Source organism: Nuphar pumila, chromosome 3 (genome assembly GCF_984573655.1).
Source record: "Nuphar pumila chromosome 3, dmNupPumi1.hap1.1, whole genome shotgun sequence".
Taxonomy (NCBI): Eukaryota; Viridiplantae; Streptophyta; class Magnoliopsida; order Nymphaeales; family Nymphaeaceae; genus Nuphar; species Nuphar pumila.
This window is the reverse complement of record NC_143251.1, coordinates 5,722,279-5,742,412: the sequence shown is the minus strand read 5'-3', so window position 1 is coordinate 5,742,412 and position 20,134 is coordinate 5,722,279. Positions and strand designations below refer to the sequence as shown.

Here is a 20,134-nt window from a genome sequence, read left to right as displayed (position 1 = left end):
TAATTTTACATCATGTAACATTTAAATCATATCATACAGAAGAATATTATCCTACGCATCATATCATCATAAAAAAGAATATTGTATTTTATAAATTGAACATCGAAGCATGCATAAACAAACATGAGTTATGTGTATGCATACATGAACATGCACATTTCATAATACAAACAACTAAACCTCAACATACATAGCTCCTACGTAATTCGAGTTATGCACACAAGATTCAAGTCATATATACATTTTTCACTACATGAATCGATATATCACCTTAGATATAATTGCATAAGAAAGGTAAGTCAAAATATCATTGACCATCCCGCCGTATACCATACGCACATGTTTCTCAAGCAAACAAGATATACAAGTTTAAAACAATTTATAGCATTCACCTGCATTCTTCTATACAAGAATAAATGAGTGCATCATATGACGAGACACTATATATAACATTCACAGTATGCATTGAATATGATTTACACATATCTATAATAGTTATATATGCACTATGTATCAAATTCATACAAACAGACAAAGCAACATAGTATGTGCGAACTAAAGTATGATGAAACATATTGCGCACAGGCATTCAAACTCACAGACAGGTGTACTTGCAGCAAACACACTCCATATTCTGCCAACTACAATCATAACAAGCACGATCTCTGAACTACAATTACAAGAGTTCTAGATATTCACAACTAAGTGAAGTGCCTGAGCATGAAGGTGTTGCATACTATAAAATAAATTTATTGAGTGATGCATTTGCATCACGTACTTATCATGAGCATTTATCCGATTTGCATTTCGCATTGCATTGCTATGCATTCGATGCACACATGCTTATAACCGTTTTGATACTTAGCATAAGTATCACAATTTTTGTATATCCTGTACTCAAATTAGTTAAACATATAGGGCAACTTATGCATATATTACAACCCTAGATATCTACAACTAAGTACAGTGTATACACAAAACTTGTATTTGCAATTCATTTAAATATTTAGCGCAACATCATGCTTACACAATTAGTGCCTAAACATGTTATTTACAAGTTCAGTTAAGGTATTTGACTTTAATAATGTGAAGAACAATAAATCGAAACCCAAAAGACCGAGGGGTTCGAACTCTGCAAAAACCGCTCAAGCAATGATGCATCGAACACTTGGTGCTTGGTCAAAAATATCAAAAGCTCTAAAAATATGAAATCCCAAAAAATTCAGAAAGATAGGGTGAACCACCAATAAATATTAACTATTGAGCAAAAAATGATGCATATACCAACATCTTCACCTCACCAAATTTGGTTACTGCAAAACATAGATTAAATATTTTAAATAGTACTTTTGATTAAAATAACCAAAATATCGCTTAATTAAAAATTAAGATTTTTAACTTTCTAAATTCATCTAGTAAATTCCAAAATTCAATGATATCACACTAATATTTTACAAAATTCTTAAAGACATATTTTTTAGCAAAAGTAATATAATTGATTGTTAAATATCTGAAATAGTTTTAAAAATACCAAATTTATCCTTGTTCACTAGAAATGAGTAATTGAGCATTTAAACACCAATAAATAAGATTTAAATGATAGAAACACATTTTTAACTCAAAGATAAAGATGAATTATTTATTTATTAATAATATTCAAAATTTACAGGTTTTACATTCTACCCCCCTTAAAAGAAATTTCGTTCTCAAAATTTATATAATCATTCAAACACATGAGAGTATTCATCAGGTCATTGACCCTTCATTCTCAAACCATCTGACGAAGAAAAGATCACACAATAAATATGAGTCATAGGCATATTTTTAGGTTCACATGAACAATATTTCAAATATCACATATCATACAAGTTTTTTATATTTAATATCGACACATTTTATATATGTGCATCAACAAGATTTATAAACAAATATCATACCCACAAAGGTCATCTTACTCGCATCTCGTGGTCACTGTTACCAAATTGCTCTGATATTTCTTATAGTGAATCCAATTAAACCTCGGTTCAAACCATAATAGTGGTTTCTCTTCATTAAAAAGATGAAAAAAAAATCAAATTGCCAGATTCATAACATCCATTTGGCCAAAGGCAAGAAGTCAAACGACAATTTTTGGTGGAAATATGCTAACTGGATACATCCAAGAAAATCCCTTGATTTGGTCTATGGCTAAATAAGTTTTTTTTTTAGTATGAATGAACCAATAGACCCAAGATTCAAATAATCTTGGGGCCTTAAATTAGTTTTGGCAGTGAATTTGCATTAATATGCGTGTTGATCACAGTCACGAATCTCATGGTTGGAAAATACCAATGAGGATAAATCGCACAATATTTGAAAATTTAGAAAAAATCTCTAGAAAATATTGGTAAATATAAAGATAATAAATATATAAAATATACAAGTGTAAATAAAAATGTAAAATGCAGCGCAAACCTCTACCCAAAAGTGTTTTTTATTTAATTAATAACATGATAAAACATGATATTTTCAAAGTATTACCAATTTGAAAATATCACATTCTTTTGGCATAATATCGGTCTTTGAAAAAATTATGATATTTCAAAATATTAGCCAAAAATGGGAAAAACCCATACCTGAAAACTTGAACTCAAGAACCCAAACTTACCTTCTATCCCAAGATATACATGTTTGGATGGTGAAAAGCTCATACCAAATCTGATCTTTTTTATGTAATTGGATTGGGATATTTGGCTTCAATCAACGGATCTCAAGAAACCTGACTGCACCCCTATTTATTATTGACATTGGCAGGCCATTTGTCTATTTCTATAGGAAGCATGTGCCTTTTTTTTAAAATGAGGAGGCCTTAATGGTCCATGAGCCCCCTGTGGTTAGGGATGGCAGTGGACCGGGGGAAACGGGCCCCGCCCCGCCTAATTTGGACCAAGGATGGAAGACATGAAATGGGGATGGAGGTTAAAATCAAAATCCGTGCGGGGATGGACTACACTTTTCCCCACCTCGCCCCATCCAGTCTCCAATCCCTGCCCGGACCCACTCAGCCCCGCCCCCGATCTTTCTTTAGGAATGGCAGTGGACTGAGAGGAAAGAGGGCCCGCCCCGCCTCACCCCGTTTGGACCGGGGATGGAAGACATGAAAGAGGGATGGAAGCGGGGATGAAGGTTAAAATCAAAACCTGCGCGTATATATGCATTCTTCTTCTTTTTTTAAAAGTGATGCATTCTTATAAAAGTTTTTCTTTTTGAAAACGCTTCACAGGAAATTGTTTAAAAACAACTTGGGGGACAAGTTAGGGGTCCATGCATCCAGTCAAATGTATGCAATTATTTCGGTCATAAAAGATAGGCTGGAACCATCAATGGTTAGGATGCAGACCCGAGTTCAGAGTGACTTGGGCTAACAAGACCAAGCCAGGAAAGTTAGGGTCGGTCAGTAGGTTCGGATTGTTCACTCAAAATTCTGGGTCTACGTTTGGTAATTCAAGTCCATGTGGCGGTAGGACACATATTATAGACTAGTTTGAAAATGGACCTTACCCAATAAGGACACAGACCAACCCAAGACCCGGAATAAATAATACACATCATCGTATTGCCAACGGTCGATCTTCTTCATCGAGGTTTCAGATGATTGTTGATGATCAATTTAGTCGCGTACCTCAAGTCTGAGTCTGTCCGTAACCGATTATGATTTAGGCCACGTTTTGGTCACTCGGATCTGCCAATGGATCGGTACCCAACCCATTGAGGTGCACAGAATATGTCACAGGTCGGGTTGAGGAAAAGGATGCCTAAGGGCATGTTTGGAAGCTAGAAAAAATGTAGTGAAAGTGATGCAAAACGGAAAAAATCTATGAATTTTTTATCCTTCCAAATGAGAGTGACTTTTTTGCTGAAAGAATTTCTCTAAAAAGAACACTTTTTGATAGGAAACATTTTCCATGAGAGTCATGGTGGAGGAATGTATCATATCAAGAGAAAAATTATTTTTACACTCCCCACCATCGGTCTCACCACCACCTCCACCAACCACCATCCATCTCACTGCCACCCATCACCACCACCCTCCTCTCTTTCTCATTTTTTTTCACATTTTCCTACTCTTTTTCTCATGCTATACAAACAAGCAAAAAACTTTCTTTTGAAAAGCTTCTGATGTCAAAAACTCTCATAGGCAAAACCTTCTTTTCTTATCAGAGTTTTTCTTTCTTTCAAACATGCCTTCTTAAGGCAAAAACTGACCTGGGACAATTTAAAGCAATGTTGTAGTAACTGTATCAGCCCTGAATTGTTTGGCAACAGATTCAGCTGTATCGGGCCAATACCGATACTCAAGTGAAACAAACGTTCTATATCGGTCAAAAATAACAATAAAATATTACGTGTCAATCATAACGTACAGTGTTAAAACTATTAAAATAATATTAAATCAATATTAAATTTTTAACTTTTTCTAAAAAAAAGCACGGGTTTTCAAAATATGAAGGGATTCTCCATTTAAATAATCCAAAATATCTGGGGGACTGGTTAAGGGGCGGCTAGTGGATGTTAGCTTTGAATAGGGGTGTCAATGGGTCAGGTTTGACCAATACCGGATCTATATCAAACCCCCTATCGGGTCAGGGTTTGGTAATAATAAAAGGAGGTCCAATTAGAATCTGGGTCAGACTCAAAGGGTCCAATTATTACATGAAGCCAGTATGATTTGTAAAATTTTATACTAGACCCGGGCCTGACCCGAGTTTTGACAAAAAACCACAAATTTTCAACGTAAAAAAGATAAAAAATATTATTTTATTAAGTGTGGTTCAGGTCTGATTCATGTAATCCTTATATGATGGGTTTGATTGGACCCCAGTCCAGGCTCGGTACCAGTGTTTCAAACAAGATCTGGACCGTTAACTTTGACTTTGGTAAAAAAGAATCAAGCAATTAGAGGGGTATTTCTGGTATGCCAGTTGTACCTATAATATATATATATATAAAAAGAGAGAGAGAACATTCAACATTACTAAAATACATCAGAAAAACATGAGTAAAACAACCACAATCTAGATGGTGGCTATGTACAAGCAAATCAGACCCTCCTCTTTGCTATGTAATTTAAGAGCCAGACATCAAACATGATTTGTTGGCGAAGCCTTTCAAAATCGAATTTGATGCTCTTGAAGAAGATGTCATTTCTTTTAATCCAGATCACTCATCATGCTGAAAACAATCATACCCGCCATAATGATCTTTATTTTTTTTGTTCCGTAAAATTATAGGACCAAGCAAGAGGTTCCGAATAACAAAACTCGAACAAGTTTGAACAAACGATGCACCCCAAGTTTGACAAAGTAAGCCTAGAACGATTGGGCAAAGCCAAAATAGGTGAGTTGTATCCTCTACTACCTTCTCGCAAAAAACACATATGCTAGGAAATCGAATCCCCCGTTTCTTAACGTTAATCTAGGTTTGAACACGATCAAAAGCCACGAGTCATGCCAAAGCTTTTGCCCTTGGAGAGAGAAAGAAAATGGTCGTTAGCTGTAAAAATGAGTGAGGGGTCTTAGTGTGGTCCAACCAATTTACTAACGAAAGACTAAGCCCAATCTTGGTAAAAAAGAATCAAACAGTTGACAAGGCTTGGCTCATTTAATAGGGTAACTCATGAAAGTAGGGATGGCAGTGGACAGGGGTAAAACAGGGCCCGGCCCCGCCCTGCCTCACCTCGTTTGCATCAGAAATGGAAGACATGAAAAGGGGATAGAGGTGGGGATGGAGGTTAAAATCAAAACCCGTGCAAGGATGGGGATGAACTTATGCTTTTTCCTACTTCGCCACGTCCCCCTCTTCGATCCCCCACCTTGCCCCGCCTCATTGTATCCCTGATCCTTTTTTAGAGAAGGCAGCGGACAGAGGAGAAATGGGGTTTCGTCCCGCCTCCCTTCATTTGGATCGAGCGTGGAAGACATGAAACGAGGATGGTGGTTAAAATCAAAACCTGTGCAGGGATGAAAAACAGGATTTTGACATGAGGTGAGAGTACTGGAGACCTTGTCCCCTGCCCTGCCGCTGTCCACTGCCATCCATCCCTACATGAAAGTCACTGAGTTGAAGGACATCAACGAGGTGTACTTATTGGTGGATATGAAGGATCTAGGTTTTTTACACCAATGAGATGGGTGAGTGATATGATTTTCCCTGGTTCCAAGAATAAGAAAAAAGAATTCAAACAAGAGGGCAATGTATGTGAAATTAAGCAAATAGACAAGCTATGTAGGTGACTTCTAAATATCACTAAATTGATAAGATCTCATGAATTTAAAAACCCAGGGAGAGAATCCCTTGCCAAAGCTGGGCATACCAGGGAGGACCTTTAGAATTTACCACCGGCGGCTTACCAATATACCATCCGTGGTGCAGGTTTTTTGTTGGCCTGGTAAGAAAAAAACTAAAAATAAATAAAGAATATATATATATATACACGCTTAACTTTTAGTCTATTTACAAACACATTAACGTGTATTCGTAATATCTAAAAAGTTAGGAGTGTGTATGTAAATAAGTTAAAAGTTAAACATGTTTGTAAAGGGGAGAGAACCAACTTGGCGAAAACAACCAGGCCAAAGGAGAGAGAGAGAGAGAGACCCAACTTGGCGAAAAACAACCAAGGATTTATCCCATGCGGTAAGCGCGATCCTGTGTCACGCTGAAGGCTCAGGATCGAATTCCTCTGTCATAAGGGGGCGGCTGCTATTCTGGTTAGGTTAGAGATGGCAGTAGACAGGTGCGGGAAATAAGGTTTTCACCCCCATCTCGTCTCAAAATCCTGCCTTTCATCCTGGTTTTGATTTTAAATTCTTGCTTCCATGTCCTTCATCCCCAGTTCAAACGGGGTGAGCTAGGGTGAGACTCGTTTCCCCTCGATCCATTGCCATCTTTAAAAAAAAATTGGTGACAGGGCAGGGCGGAGATTGAAATGGGGCGAGGTGAGGAAAAGTGGAAGTTCATCCCGGTCTCCATCCGTGCACGGCTTTTGATTTTAACCTTCATCCCCGTGTTTCATGTCCTTAATCCTCGGTTCAAACGGGACGAGGTCATTTTTCTCACGGTGCACTGTCATCTCTCTCTAATTCTGGTAAAACCCCAAACTTGCTCCTCACACACACAAAAAACAACGAAAAAAGGTATTTCAGCAATTAAACAATTTGTATGACGCTCGTGTGGTCCTCGACAGCCCACGTGTAGAAGGCAAGTGTCAGAAAACCGCCGATCCCATGGCCCCAAGTGCACACGGAAACCCACGAGAAGGTCTTCCTCCACTGCACTGCACTGCACCTGAAAAAGGTAGGTAAGAAAAATCTGCCCCCTTCCAAAATCTCTCTAGTCTAGAGTCTAGAGTCTAGAGTCTAAGAGAGAAGATGGGGATCGTGGAGGAGGCGCACAACGTGAGGATACTGGGCTCGGGGGCACGGACCATCGTGCTGGCGCATGGGTTCGGGACGGACCAGTCGGTGTGGAAGCACCTGGTGCCCCACCTGGTGGAGGACTACCGGGTGGTGCTCTTCGACAACATAGGCGCCGGGTCGACCAACCCGGACTACTTCGACTTCGATCGCTACTTGACGCTGGAGGGCTACTCCTACGATCTGTTGGCCATACTCGAGGAGCTGCAGGTCGGCTGCTGCGTCTTCGTCGGCCACTCCGTATCCGCCGTCGTCGGCGCCATCGCCTCCATCATCCGCCCCGACCTCTTCTCCAAGCTTGTCATGATCTCCGCCTCCCCTAGGTACTCTCTCTCTCTCTCTCTCTGCAAAATTTGAAAGCACTCGGGCCACACAAAATACAGAAAATAGCTATCATACAACACAGAAAAGTTTTTTTTTTTTTTTAAAGCAAGCTGGGGTTAGTCTGATGCCGACCAGCTACTATTCAAACGTACCACTGGGGTTTGAACCTGCAACGTCCCACCACAAGGAGACGTGCAATGAAATCTCCTACCAATCACACGGAGCCATCACTGGATCTCGATCTCTCTCTCTTTGACACCGACATTTTTCTAATAATCATTATAAGATGCCCTTGATCCTTCTTTGGTTGATAATTATGAAATTGGATAGGGATATGTGGTTCGTTTTATTTGTGTGTAGATAAGGTTTATGTTTTTTAGCATGACTAAATTATAATTGATTTGTGTTAGGTTTGCTTTTTAAGTAATCTAAGGTCATGTTGGGTTGGATCACATGAGATTCACCTTCTCATTTGAATGGGAAAGTGAATCTCATTTGTACAAGCTGCCAAACATAAAAAGGTAAGCTGTAAATAGTGCAAGAGTCGCTTTCTAATTTGCTTGAGATTCGAAATCACATGAACCCCATGTATGATTCTGAATCATGTTTTGAAAGGTGCAGCCGAACGTGCCCTAAGAAAACTTTGTGTTGTTTAGATTTTTTTTTTACTATTAGAAATGAATGCAAACTTTGGTTGCTGAATTCTATATCAAAAACAGAAAAAAAAAATTAAATATCTTAGTTTCGTTGATGGTAGACTTGTTTCCAATTTTTTTTTTTTTCAACGTGATGAAACTAGCCCCCCTGACTTTTGAAAATAAAGAAATTAAAGGAAAAAAGGAAATAGGCTTCCTATTTTACAAGGTTTGGACTTTGGGCATCCAATTGAGGGGTAGTTTGGTCAGTGGAAGTTTTAATGAGTTACTCCGATGGCTGGCCATGGTGGGGAGTGGGGAGTGAATATGGATTATGATGAGGGGTAAAAGAGCAGTGAGAAGAAGATAGAGTTGTAAGCTGAGAAAAGTGCTCCTTATGATCCACTTTGTTCCCAAAATGGCATTATGGCATTTGCTAATTTTATTTTTTTTCTGCATGGATTTGCTAAATTTAGGATTTAGTCTCGAGTAGGCGTTGAGATTTGCATGAACTCGTGTTTTGCTTTTTGGGGAAATTTTAAAAAGCACACTTAATGTTTGGGCATTAATAAAAAAAAATGCACTTGAGTTTTCAAAAAAATTAAAAAGGCATCTAAATTTCTGCAAAATTAATAAAAAACAAACTTCCATCCATTTGACCTAGGTTATCACTAACCCAAAACGAGTTAAGTTAATTTACTAGATAACCCTTCAAAGGTTCCTTCCCTATTTGTTAGTTGCATTTTTTAATATATGATATTGACGGTAAAATGGTAATTCCATTTCGTAAATCTTCTAAAAGCATAAGCATGAGCAGTTGACCCAAAAAAATTGATTCTTCTGAACTTTTTACTAAATGGTAGTTTTTCTAACCATGGTTGCTTTTTTGTGTGTGCGGGGTTTGGTTTTGAGCTACACCTTCTTATCTCAACGTTATACACGTTTTATATCCCATTGGTTAAGTGCTTGCATCTGGTAAGTTCAAGGTGTGTTTGGATTTGCAGAATTCAGTAGATTTGGAAACCAATACTACCACTAAATTCTTGCTTGTGGCTGGAAAATAGCCACCACATTATTTCAATGACAATAGGATTCTGATTCCACTAAATTCTATGCATCAAAACAGGCTCGAGAGGGGTGGAGGTTCCAATTGAAAGTCAACCCACTAGGGTTTCTAACCTAAACCACTGACCAAAATTTTCCCATCAAGAAATATGATGACCCATATGACCGTAGGAAGTGGGTTGACGAAGAGGGGACAACTATTATGGACAAGTGTATGTTGGGGTTTTGTCTCAAAACTATTGGGTAAACCATAACCTAGTTTATTCTTTTCTTACATTTACCTAAGTTTGGTTATCAAATCTTTCAAAAATTTAGTCTCACATTGAAAGATTAAAGGAACCTCTCATGAGTTTATATAGAGGGGAGTTGTATTTATGGGCAAGGCTTATTTAGGGCATGTCAAGTCAACTTTGACTTGGGTTTGAGTTTTGGTTTGGTTTGGTCTTGTCTTAACCTTTGAACATACCCTTTTAAGAGTCTTGACCAACCATTTTGGACCTAAAATGACCTAGTAGAACGTACTTACAATGCTCTTTTATTTCTCCAACGTTCCTAGATCATCCTTCTTTATTCCAGATTATTGACTTTTGACTTCACCCATTTTCTTGACAGATTTAACAATGACATGGTCGACCCTTTAACTATCATTTTCATCGTTTGACTTAGCACAACCCATAACCTCACTTCTCCTAGCCGTTGACCACTAAGAGTCATTCATTGATAATTGTTTGACCATCTTTATGAGGCTGGTGAGGTTGGGGCCTATATATATTTCAGTTCTCTCTCATTCTTTTCATCTCTCTCTCGCTCTCTCTCATGAGCTCCTTAGCTCATACGAGCCCTCTCTCTATCATGCTTTTCTCGTCTCTCTTCCTAGTGGGTTTAGACCTTGACTTAGTCAAGGTTCTGCCTAAGTTGAGCCTAAGATCTAAAGCTATGTGGAGCCTAAGGTCTACCTAACCTTGTAAAGAGAATATTTAAGATAATTCATATCGAGTTGCTTGGTCTCACCAAGTGCAGGGGCAAGGAGTGACCTTCGCGAGTAGGCGAAAGCTTGGTTTTAACTTAGGAGAGACGAATTATTGCTTTAAAGATAGTGTGTCGCATGCCTTCGAGTGTACCTAATTAAAGATCAGTTGTCATACCTAATGAGATGATTTCTCAACAACTTTCAAGTGATAATTTTGTAACATGACAATTACATCTAATAGTAAAAACAAATATTGTGAGGTACACTTTTAACCTTATATTCAATTTGGTATATCTAACTAGATGTTTATACATATGCTTTGTGTTTTGAGTGGTCATATGCTTTTTTCTACCAATTAGAATCATTAAAAAGATGTTCAAATGTTTATATTTTGAAGCAACTATAATATATATGAAAAATATGAGTGTTTTCATGATTAAAACATAGAAAATGACTATGTTCTTCTTCTTTTATTTGAACCCTCTTTTAAATCCAAATTTTATTGTTTGGATCTTATCTAGAATCTAGATCCATAACTATAATTGATCTTCACGAAATTAGAGTTCATTTGTTTTGCCATAAGAGTTATTTTTAAAGTGGTTTATTCACGTGAGGTCATTAATATTTTTGCCTTTGAGATATTAATTGTGGATCCTATCTTGGATTTAGATTCATTTTCAAAATGGTTTTTTGAATCCATTTGAGATTGTGATTCATCTAGCCTTTATTTGTAGTTAGGCATATAAAAGATGCATCATATTAATTTATGGCTTTTATCATATCTTGGATTTGATCAATTTCACTATTAACATGCTTCTTATGTTTTTTGGATCTAGATCTATACCTATTGTTTTTATAATATCTAATTGTACTTAATATCTTTAAATGTTATATGCTTGCTTTGGGTAGTATGCCTATTTAAATAAGATTGGACCATTTTGTGATTCATTTTTATCATGATTCATGATTGTTGTTTTTATATCCAATTTTGATCCATAATTTTTAAGACTTGAATATCGAGTATAATATCATATTTAAACTAATGTTTTGAGTCTGCTATGCATATTTTGATAACTACGTGCTATTTAACATGGTCCAATGTGTTAATTGCTTATCTTATGTGACAAAAAAATAATTTATGTTTTGATTAAAACAATAGCAAATTATTTTTTAAGATTCATATCCAATTTAAGAAATTGTTACCTAGTATATCTGGAAATATATCCAAAATCATGCTTAAATGATGGTTATTGATAAAAGTTTCATTTTATGGTAGACATTTTGCATGAAAATATATTGATTCATGGACCTTAGGATCAATTCCTAAATATAATGTAATAGTGGCATTAAACCTTAAGTTTACATATCTAAGTCATGATGGTTTTTTACTTAATGATATTATCTATCTTGTGAGAATATGAATTTTAATGATTTTATAATCGATGGCGACACGAATTTGCTTACAAGTGCTTCTTTTACAAGTAGTTTGAATTTGAAAAAAAAATTTGTAAATAAATAAATTAGATTAAGTATAACCCAAGATTCAAACTCAATTTTTAGATAAATAACAATCAAATATTCATTAAAATAAAATAAAATTTTATTATTGTGACAAACTAGATCAGCTCATTAGAATGGACCTATTTTATTTAAATGGTGTCAAGGCAAGCATATCCGGTGGTAATAGTGATCTAGGTAAAGGGTGGAATATAGATATTGGATCTATGATCTAGTTAAGTATGTGTGAAACATACAAAATCATGAGAGTAGCCAAGTAGTGTACATAGTAGACTATCTTCAAGTCAATTTATGGTAAAAAAAAATATTGAACTTAGTTTCGCCTCCAACTTATGTCTTACCGTATAATATGTGCATCATGTGTCCACCGCGACGAATTTGTATACCAATAATGATTCATTTTTAATTCAATAGTTTTGTATTAAGAAAGAACTATGTATTTTGAGAAAAATGTTTAGTTGCTAGTGTTTATAAATCAATTTAAATTTAGCTAATAAAGTTAATGATATTTAGCAATATGTTAATGATAAAGGTTAGCATGTGAACCCACATGAAGAATTAAGTCGAGATAACGATATAACTCTCGATTTAGTGCACTTTTAGTGTTAGTGGGTCAAGTGAAAGGATGTTGGACATATGGATCAGGTTCAACCCATTAGGTGACCCGGTTTGACATTAAAAGTGCATTAAATCGAGGTTTATACCGTTATCTTGATTTAATTCTTCATGTGAGTTAACATGCTACCCTTTATTATAAGGATGAATCAAATGAGTCATAGAGATGAACACTTTTTTATAAAATGTCATATTCTCTTGTACTACACTACAATTCACCTTCAGTGCTTAAGTATGTTGAAATTACCTTTATATGAATATGTTGGTTTCTTACATATTCTCTTGGTCTTTTATATTGTTATTCTCTATAACCCGTATGAGAGATCTTTTATGCAAAATCACACACAAGATCTTCTCTCCTCTCTCTCCCATGAGCTTCATGTGCTCCCTATCTTATATGAGCTCTCTTTTTCTCTATCCATAGTGGGTTTAGACCTTGATTTAGTCAAAGTTCTGCCTAAGTTGAGCATAGAGTCTAAGCTTAGCTTATGGTATAAGTTTATGTTGACCCTAGGGTTTACCTAACATAATCAACAAGCTATTCAAGGTAATTCGTATCAAGTTCGTCGGTCTCACTCAGTCCAAGGAATGGGCCGACATTCGCAAGTAGGTGAAAGTTTTGTTGTATCATGAAAATGAGGTTGCATGAATACCCATTGCACAAAGGACATAATCCTAAGTGAGACAACGATTTCTTTAGAGATAGAGTGTAGCACATTCTTACAAGCATACATGGTTCAAGCTCAATTGCCATACCTATTTTCATAATTTCCCAACAATGTATTATGCTACTGAATATAACCAACTTTTGATAATATTGAGTTTGTCCATATCTCCCAAGCATTCCCTTTTCTTGTGAGTGCGAGAGAAAGGTGTAATACTGCAAAGTCACATACAATGCGGGTAATTGAAGATATCAGTTATATATATTTTTTTGAAAAATGAATTAAAATACAGAATATCTTGATTTTCTGTCAATTTTATGGTAATATTATAGCGATAATATCACAACAATATCGTGATGTTTTCATTTTCTGGTACTTTTTATGCCTTATATATATATATATATATATATATATATATATATATATATATATATATATATATATATATATATATATATATATATATATATATTTTGTTTTATTTCTTTTATTTCTTTTTATTATGTTTTACACGTACTTTAATATTTGATTTTTTTATTTATTTCTGTTATTTTTATATGTTTCAAAGTTTTAAAGTCTTTTCCAGATTTTTTTTTGAGATTTATCAACTAAACTTAAATTATGGGAGATTTGCTATGCCCAGAGATAACCTAGGCCAATATTTGTGACTAAGCTTAATGGAACACCAGCTTGTTCCTTGACGGCCGGTCTCTTGGTAAGGGTGGGTGGCGGTGGCAAAGTACTTGGCTTTGAGAAGGGACTGTAATTGGTGATGGGTTTGGAGGCGGCGGTGGTGCCGGTGGTAGTGCAAGGGGTGGTTTCAATGGTGGTCATAGTGGTTCATTAGGTGGAGGTGCTGGTGGTGGCTTCGGCAGTGGGCATGGTGGTGTCAGTCATGGTGGTGGAGTTGATGGTTATGATGGAGGCCGGAGGTGGTGGCGCTGGTGGAGGAGTCAGAGGTAGTGTAGGTGGTAGGCATGGAGGTGGAATTGGTAGTAGTGATGTGCATAAGTTATCTACGTGATCGTTGTACATATCTATTTTAGTTAGGTTAGGGATTCCGCATATAAATACAAGTAATCTACAACTACTTTACGTAAGATATCACCTGATTCGATCTTGTGGTGGTACAGGTATCTTAACGACACTGACTACTACGGTGGGTTCGAGCAGGAGGACCTGGACCAGCTGTTCGAGGCCATGCAATCCAACTTCAAGAATTGGGTGTCCGGGTTTGCGCCGCTGGCAGTGGGTGGCGACATGGAGTCAGTGGCGGTGCAGGAGTTCAGCCGCTCCCTCTTCACCATCAGGCCCGACATCGCCCTGCACGTGGCTCGCACCATCTTCCAGAGCGACGTTCGTGAGCTGCTGCCCCAGGTCACGGTCCCATGCCACATCCTGCAGAGCACCAAGGACCTTGCTGTCCCCGTCTCCGTCTCTGAGTACCTCCACCGCCACCTCGGCGGCGAGTCCATCATCGAGGTCATGCCCTCCGACGGCCATCTCCCCCAGCTCAGCTCTCCCGACATCGTCATCCCCGTCGTCCTCCGCCACATCAACCACGACATCGCCGCCTGACTTAACCCAACCCAGTCAAGTTGGAGGTTGCACTTTCATGCAACTAACCAGAGGGGTGCATTAAATTTGATCGAGCTGCTCACCACCATCGCCAGCTCTCTCTCTCTCTCTCTCTCTCTCTCTCTCTGTAGGTTTGGTGTATTAGTTTGTGTTTGTGGAAATGATTTTGTTAAAAGTGTCTCAAGGACCATTTATTGGGAATGTAACGGGTTAATAACGCTTGCTTTAACTCACTTAGTCTTTATTGATCTTGCTTTGACTCAGTTGTTTTTTATGACGAGGAACCCTCGCCAAATTAGAAAAACCTCAGGTGGGGCCCCACAACTACCCTACCTTACCTGGCCCACCTCTGAATGTTACAGAAACACCCATGTGATGTGTCAGTGGGGTTTGATCCGGTACCTTCATCTCAGCACCCTCACAATCACTCTGCTCGCCTGCTGTGGTATAAACCCTTTAAGAAAATGATTTGTTAAATTATCGCGTGAAGAACAAGTATGAGGGCCATTTATTACGTTGAGGTAATTAACGGTTTTCTATGTTGATATTCTTTGACTGTATATATTTGCTTGTATTTACTTTGTTATAGTTCCTGTGAGTATCGGTTCCCATGTGGGTATGCCATCCAAACAAACATACATAATCAGATTTGGATTGAACTGTTAATCATCCATCAAATTTTATGGCTGGTAAATGAACCGACTGAACACGAAGACTTTGGACTTTAAAACTTATACATTTTATCTATCCGACTCTAGCTGAGCAAATACCATCTGTTCATGCTTGACTCATTTATGGTAAATGAGCTGTTCATGGCTTGGCTTACCAGCCAGACGAACTGACCACATGCAAAACTGAGCCGAGTAGGTTCGTTTCCCATCTCTAGATTTGGCCCCCACTAACCTTAATTACCCTAAATGGTTTGGATTTTACGCACAAACCAATTCATATCTTAATCAAATTGGTCATAAAAACCCCAAATTGGATTGAGGAGCTAGCTTAGAAAATCGAGATTTGGAACCTGCATACTGAGTCACAGTGAAAGGTTTTCAGTTTGTGGGGTGTTGGATCTGGACCCGATCGATCCCTTAACATTAGGGGTGTCAACCGGTCGGGTTTGGTTTAGAACCAGGTGGAACCAGACTTGGACCCAGTTTTTGGGTATGGTATTGGGTCTGAACCTGGGTCTAATCGGGTCTAGTATAAGAAAAACCATACCCAGATCTGATAAGAACTACATGAACCAGACCTGGACCATACCCAGTAAAACCAAAAAAAAATTATCATTTTTACATTGAAAATTTGTGTGTCTTAATTGGAACTCTGTCAAGTCCGAGTCTGGTATAGAATTTCACAAACTATACCCCGGTCCATATATTAATCGGATCTTTGGGTCTGGATCCGAGTCTTAATCGGATTTTATTATTTACCACCATACCCGGACCCTATAGAGTTTGGTTCAGGTCGAGTCCAGTAAACCCGACACGGATTGACATCCCCAAGTCTCCAGCTGCCCATGTCACACGCATGTGCTATAATTCCATGTGACCCAATTTGCAGAAGCAACTTGCCTATAATCTTTTCTTCTTCTTCTCTTTTTAATCACTGAATGACGTGATGAGCAGAGGATAATAACATTATTAACGGAGAACCGATCTCATCATCTGACACATGACGGGATGCATCATATATTTAATCCTAGCCATCTGACCGACGGCCAGGATTACTCCACATTATTCTCACCTCTATGTGGACTAATCCTAACCGTCCAGATGCATTAGTTGGACAACTGACATATCATATGTTAGAGGGCCAGGGTAATAAAAGAGAGTACTTTATCCATCATGAACCATTGTTTGACTGATACCTACCGGATCAGGTGCAATAAAATTGCACAAATGATATAATGCTGCTACACCTGACTGCCCTCCATCTCTCCAACACAACCTGTCAGGGATGGGACCCAACTGCAGGATGGAAGGTGGTCAGGTGCAGCGGCACATTGCATTTGTGAAATGTGATTAATTGCACCTGATGCTCTCTCTCTCTCTCCAAAGAGATCAAAGCTATGTCATGTTTATATTCATAAACATATAACAAATATAACTCAGCCTCAGTTAAAAACACGAGGATCCAATCCAAGATAACAAGATCCACTCCAAAGTAGAGCCTGGCTAAGATCGATCAAAAGAAAGCTAGGTATCATGAAGTGTAGGGTGGTGGAATTTTTTCTAGAGATAATTAGAGAAAAACCGACTCGCTCATGAGTTTATTGCATAAAATACCAAACCCTTTGGCTCCAAAAAGGATTCCATCTTTTGACATCCTAGCCGACCAACTGAAGCATCTGGACAGCTAAGATCAGTCCACGTAAAGGTGAAGTTGTACCAACGGTGGCTCTGCGTGGTTGGCAGGAGCTGTTGTCAGTGCACTTTCTTGTGGTGGGACGTTGCAGGTTCAAAACCCAGTGGTACGTCGAATAATAACTGGTGGAGGTCTACCTAACCCCAGCTTACCTTTAAAAAAAAAAAAGTAAAAAATGTGGAACACTCCTAGCCATTGATTAAATGGCTAAGATTGAACGCAAGATAGAAACCATCCTATGACAAATGATGGGAAACGTACTCCTCTGACTCTTGCCCATAAAGCAATAGACCCAATTAAAAAGACAGATATTACATTTCCTCATCTTTGGTGTTGACGTTTTGCCAGTATTAATGGATAGAAAGAGAGAGGCTGTAAGTACTACCTAAAAATATTATTCAGCATATAAAGTCACCATCCTAAAATGTAACAATAATGTGAACACACTATATTTGCAAAATTGAGTCGATCACCTCACAGTGGGCTCAATGTGAGAGTGGGTTCCTTTTCAAGGAGGTCCAACTTTTGCTTAACCTAACCATCCAACTATCTCATTCAAATTCAATCCCATTATTTTTATTGATTGTTAGAATCTTACCGATATGAATGTAATCCATGTGAGTATGATGCAAGGTTGTGGTAATTATCTTTTCAATAATTGTTTTAGATTGGTTTCATTTCGATATAAACCTATATAAATGTGTGATGAGAGGGATTAAACAGAATGAAAAAGGGAATGTAAGTTTTTTTTCGAGTGGACGCAGGCCATGCAGTATCTTCTCCGGTTCTCTAGGGATGACAGTGAACCGGGCGGGGCGGAGGCAAGGGACAAGGTCTCCACTCTTGGCCCATCTCAAAACTCCGCCTTCGTCCCTGCACGGGTTTTGATTTTAATCTTCATTCCTGTTTCATGTCCTCCATCCCCTGTCTAAATGGGGCGAGGCCACATTTCTCCCCAGTCCACTGTCATCCCTAAAGGCATTTTAGTTATTTTACTAACGAAAATCGGGGATGGGGTGCGGCAGGGGATGTCCTCCATCCCCGGTCCAAACCGGACCGGAAAAGGTAGGGCGGGGCCGGTTTCCCCAAGGTCCACTACCATCCCTACCGTTCTCCTTAATTTATTCTTGATTTTTATAGTGAATTTTTAGTTTATTGTGTGTTTCGACAACGACTGTGACATTAACATATTTGAGCAGTTGCCCTCTGCCAGGACATCAAATGTGACCATTGGGTTGAATAATGCGCAGTCAATTATATCCCTAAAGTCATGAAGGTGACAAAAACATGAAGCTTCAAATCAATATTCTTGATTTCTTCAAAATAAAAAATTCAAAATTCTTGAAAAATGGGTTGAAGAGTGAACCAGGCTTGGCTTTCAAGCCACTTACCACCATGTTTTGATGGTGCGTTTGACTGCTTGTCCAAGCTTGGACAGAACAATGTGTCCACAACAAACATGACAGTGGTCTTGTCAAGGACACACTGTCTTGCGGGACTGTTTATTTTATCAGTACAGTGCAGTCTCTGTTTGACAGGAACAACGTGCCCTGGTACACACGAGAGGCTATGTACATAAAATTTGTCCTGCAGGAACATCTATTATTTGGGTTAGAGATAGGGCTGGTGAGTGAACCGAACAGCTCTTAACTTGGGTTGGTTTGGCTCATCATGAGCTCATTCGTGATCGGCTCATACAGCTGGCAAGCTGAGCTACAAGCTGGTCATTTACCTTAAATGAGTCGAACCCGCCGAACATAGGGTGTTCAGCTCAGGTGAGCTCGTATAGATTAAAATATACATATATTATATGTGTGATATATATTTTAAGTGCAATATATAAAGAGAAAGATGCAATATATATATATATATATTCTATGTATAAATAAGATGAATTATTTTTTACACGAGTCCAACTCATGTTCAGCTGGACTCATTCAGGGATGAGCTTGAGCTCGGCTGGGCTAAATACAAGCCAAGTATTGAGCTTGGTCCACTGGTAAACGAGCCAAGCCCGAACATGCCCAATTTGGTTTGTTCGGCTTGTTTACCTGCCCTAATTTGAAACACATCGCCAGCAGGAAGCAGATCAGGTCATGCTGAACATGAGCGTTTTTTTCTCATGCCAACATCGTGGCCATCCGATTTGCATTTTAAAAAGCTCCCAAAGTCAACAAAACCACGTGGCATTCATCCAAAATGCAAACAGACGGCCACGATGTCGGCATGAGAAAAAACGCTCATGTTCAGCATGACCTGATCTGCTTCCTCGCCAGCAGCCCAGTGGCAATGATAGGGAAGATGGTTCCCAACGGCAAACAAATGAATGGGTGAAATCATGATTACAAATATCGCCATTGTCACTACTGTGTTGTTAAAAACGTGATATTTCAAAATGTCATTTGTTTTGAAATTATTGTGATTTTAAGCTGATTTTCACAAAATATTAGCACGTTAAAATTTATTTTTCCCAAATTTGTGTTGTACTGTCTCGATATTTGCAGTAGGCATATATTTTTATTTTTATTTTGTAATTTGGGATGTGTCAATATTTTCCTGAGATTTTTTGGGCGAAAGCAAACTTTTGAATTTATCACAAGAATTTTCCTTGAGATTTTGGTGAGTGCACTGACATTGTGGATTCCTCAGCAACAATCTGACATTGTGGACCAATTGACAAAGACAGCAGCTCATGCGTTTTACCAATGCTGCCTCATAAATCACTGATACCCTCTCGCTGCTCACTCCCTATGTCACAAGGAGACGGCTAAGACAAGACTTGGACACACCATTTTATGTAATTTTTCATTAAGAATATGTTGAATTGAAAAATATTCTTTACTTAATGGGTCAGGCAACAGAAATTAAACTAGGTGTGCTCAAAAGCACGCGTGTACATGCATTCGTTTTCAAGCAATACTTGCTTCACTTAAGATAAAGTTTGGG

At 38.1% G+C, this 20,134-nt stretch overlaps 1 protein-coding gene across 1 annotated transcript; it reads left to right on the top strand.

Moving 5' to 3' along the window:
* The first annotated feature begins 6,935 nt into the window (after positions 1 to 6,935).
* On the top strand, positions 6,936 to 15,087 carry KAI2 (alpha/beta-Hydrolases superfamily protein). Its single transcript, XM_089998677.1, has 2 exons — positions 6,936 to 7,777; positions 14,380 to 15,087. Exons 1-2 carry the CDS (start codon positions 7,410 to 7,412, stop codon positions 14,822 to 14,824), a joined length of 813 nt encoding a protein of 270 aa, XP_089854803.1. The 5' UTR covers positions 6,936 to 7,409; the 3' UTR covers positions 14,825 to 15,087.
* The last annotated feature ends 5,047 nt before the right edge of the window (positions 15,088 to 20,134 follow it).

What these genes read in the sequence shown, in the direction of transcription:
- KAI2 (XM_089998677.1), top strand. Translation starts at nt 7,410, where the DNA reads ATGGGGATCGTGGAGGAGGCGCACAACGTGAGGATACTGGGCTCGGGG. An exon ending in ATGATCTCCGCCTCCCCTAG is followed by an intron (nt 7,778 to 14,379) that starts GTACTCTCTCTC and finishes GTGGTGGTACAG; the next exon opens with GTATCTTAACGACACTGACT.